Here is a 1,549-nt window from a genome sequence, read left to right as displayed (position 1 = left end):
GTAAAAGGGGGAAACGTACTTCACCTGGAAGCACCATTTAAAGGGAGAGGAGGAATGTCTCAGGGAGAAACTAGCATTCATTGAGGAGCTCTCTTTTAAGCTCTTTCTTTTGCAGGTTATTAAAAGCCAAAGGCCTGGACGATGAATACAGGAAAAAAAAAATCCCCTGAGATCCTGGAACTACATGAAGTCAAAGAATCACTAATTCCAAATCATATGTTGCTTTTTCAGATTTTATAACTCTCAGTTGGTGCCCATAGCACCACCAGTTTGCCAGGATACATGGCAAATCAAAGCCACGTGACAGAATTCGTCCTTCTGGGCATTACAAAGAATCCGGAGCTGAGGCGACTACTCTCTGCTGTGATTCTGGTCATGTATGTGTCCACCGTCTTGGGAAACCTCCTCATCATGGTAACCATGGTCACAAGTCAGAGTCTGAGATCACCTATGTATGTTTTCTTAACCTCCTTGTCCCTTTTGGATGTCGCTTTCTCTTCTGTCATTGCCCCCAAGATGATTGTGGACTCCCTCTCTGGGAGCACTGTCATCTCCCTGGAAGGCTGCATGGCCCAGCTCTTCGCGGAGCACTTCTTCGGTGGCGTGGGGATCATCCTTCTCATCGTGATGGCCTATGACCGCTACGTGGCCATCTGTAAGCCCCTGCACTACATGGTCATCATGAGGCCTTGGGTGTGCCACCTGTTGCTGGCAGGGGCCTGGGTGGGGGGGTTTATTCATGCAGCAATACAGCTTGTCTTCATGTATCAGATACCTTTCTGTGGTCGCAATATCATAGACCACTTTATATGTGATCTGTTTCCACTGTTGAACCTGGCCTGCACGGACACCCATCTCCTGGGCCTCTTAGTCATCCTCAACAGTGGGGTGATGTGTGTGGCCATCTGCCTTATCCTCATCTCCTCCTACGTGGTCATCCTCTGCTCCCTGAGGTCTTGCAGCTCTGAAGGGTGGCGGAAAGCCCTCTCCACCTGCGGCTCCCACCTCACAGTGGTTGTCATGTTCTTTGTGCCGTGCACGTTCTTGTACGTGAGGCCTGTGGCCATCTACCCCATAGACAAGGCAATGGCTGTGTCCGATTCCATCATCACACCCATGTTGAATCCCCTGATCTACACCCTGAGGAACACAGAGGTGAAAAATGCCATGAGGAAACTGTGGATGAAACCAGGGAATGTGGTTGGCAAGTGACTGTCATGCTTGGAATACTGCGTGTTTCTGAAAAGGAGAGATTCTTCTTTCAGAGATGTGTGAGAAATAAAACTGATCATTCTCCATTAACAGCTGGAGGGTTTTCTTTAAAATATTCATCTGATTTATGATTTAGAGTGTTTAGAAGGATTAGGATACTCTACTGTTTCATGACATTCTTTGGCTTCCCATTGCCTATAGAAGCACCTTGCCTTGTCCTTGAATTACCTGGTTAATCCTTCTACAGCCTCTAACTCTCCAAGCACACCTTGAGCCCTTCACCTGCCCCTCACTATGCATCCGCCATGTTGAGATTTGCCATCTGTCCTTATGGCTG

General features: G+C 48.0%; 1 protein-coding gene across 1 annotated transcript; it reads left to right on the top strand.

The window, feature by feature from the left end:
• The first annotated feature begins 276 nt into the window (after positions 1-276).
• Positions 277-1,212, top strand: LOC100623999 (olfactory receptor 4C6-like). The gene has a single exon (XM_021082367.2). It carries the CDS (start codon positions 283-285, stop codon positions 1,210-1,212), a length of 930 nt encoding a protein of 309 aa, XP_020938026.1. The 5' UTR covers positions 277-282.
• The last annotated feature ends 337 nt before the right edge of the window (positions 1,213-1,549 follow it).

The sequence above is a fragment of the Sus scrofa genome, chromosome 2 (assembly GCF_054392235.1).
Source record: "Sus scrofa isolate SSC_HxYL_T2T_F1_AM1 chromosome 2, Sscrofa_HxYL_maternal_Yorkshire_Landrace_v2.0, whole genome shotgun sequence".
In the NCBI taxonomy this organism is placed as follows: domain Eukaryota; kingdom Metazoa; phylum Chordata; class Mammalia; order Artiodactyla; family Suidae; genus Sus; species Sus scrofa.
This window is presented reverse-complemented; position numbering and strand designations above follow the sequence as displayed.

Excerpts from the sequence above, each read along its gene's own strand:
- LOC100623999 (XM_021082367.2), top strand. The coding sequence starts at position 283 with ATGGCAAATCAAAGCCACGTGACAGAATTCGTCCTTCTGGGCATTACA.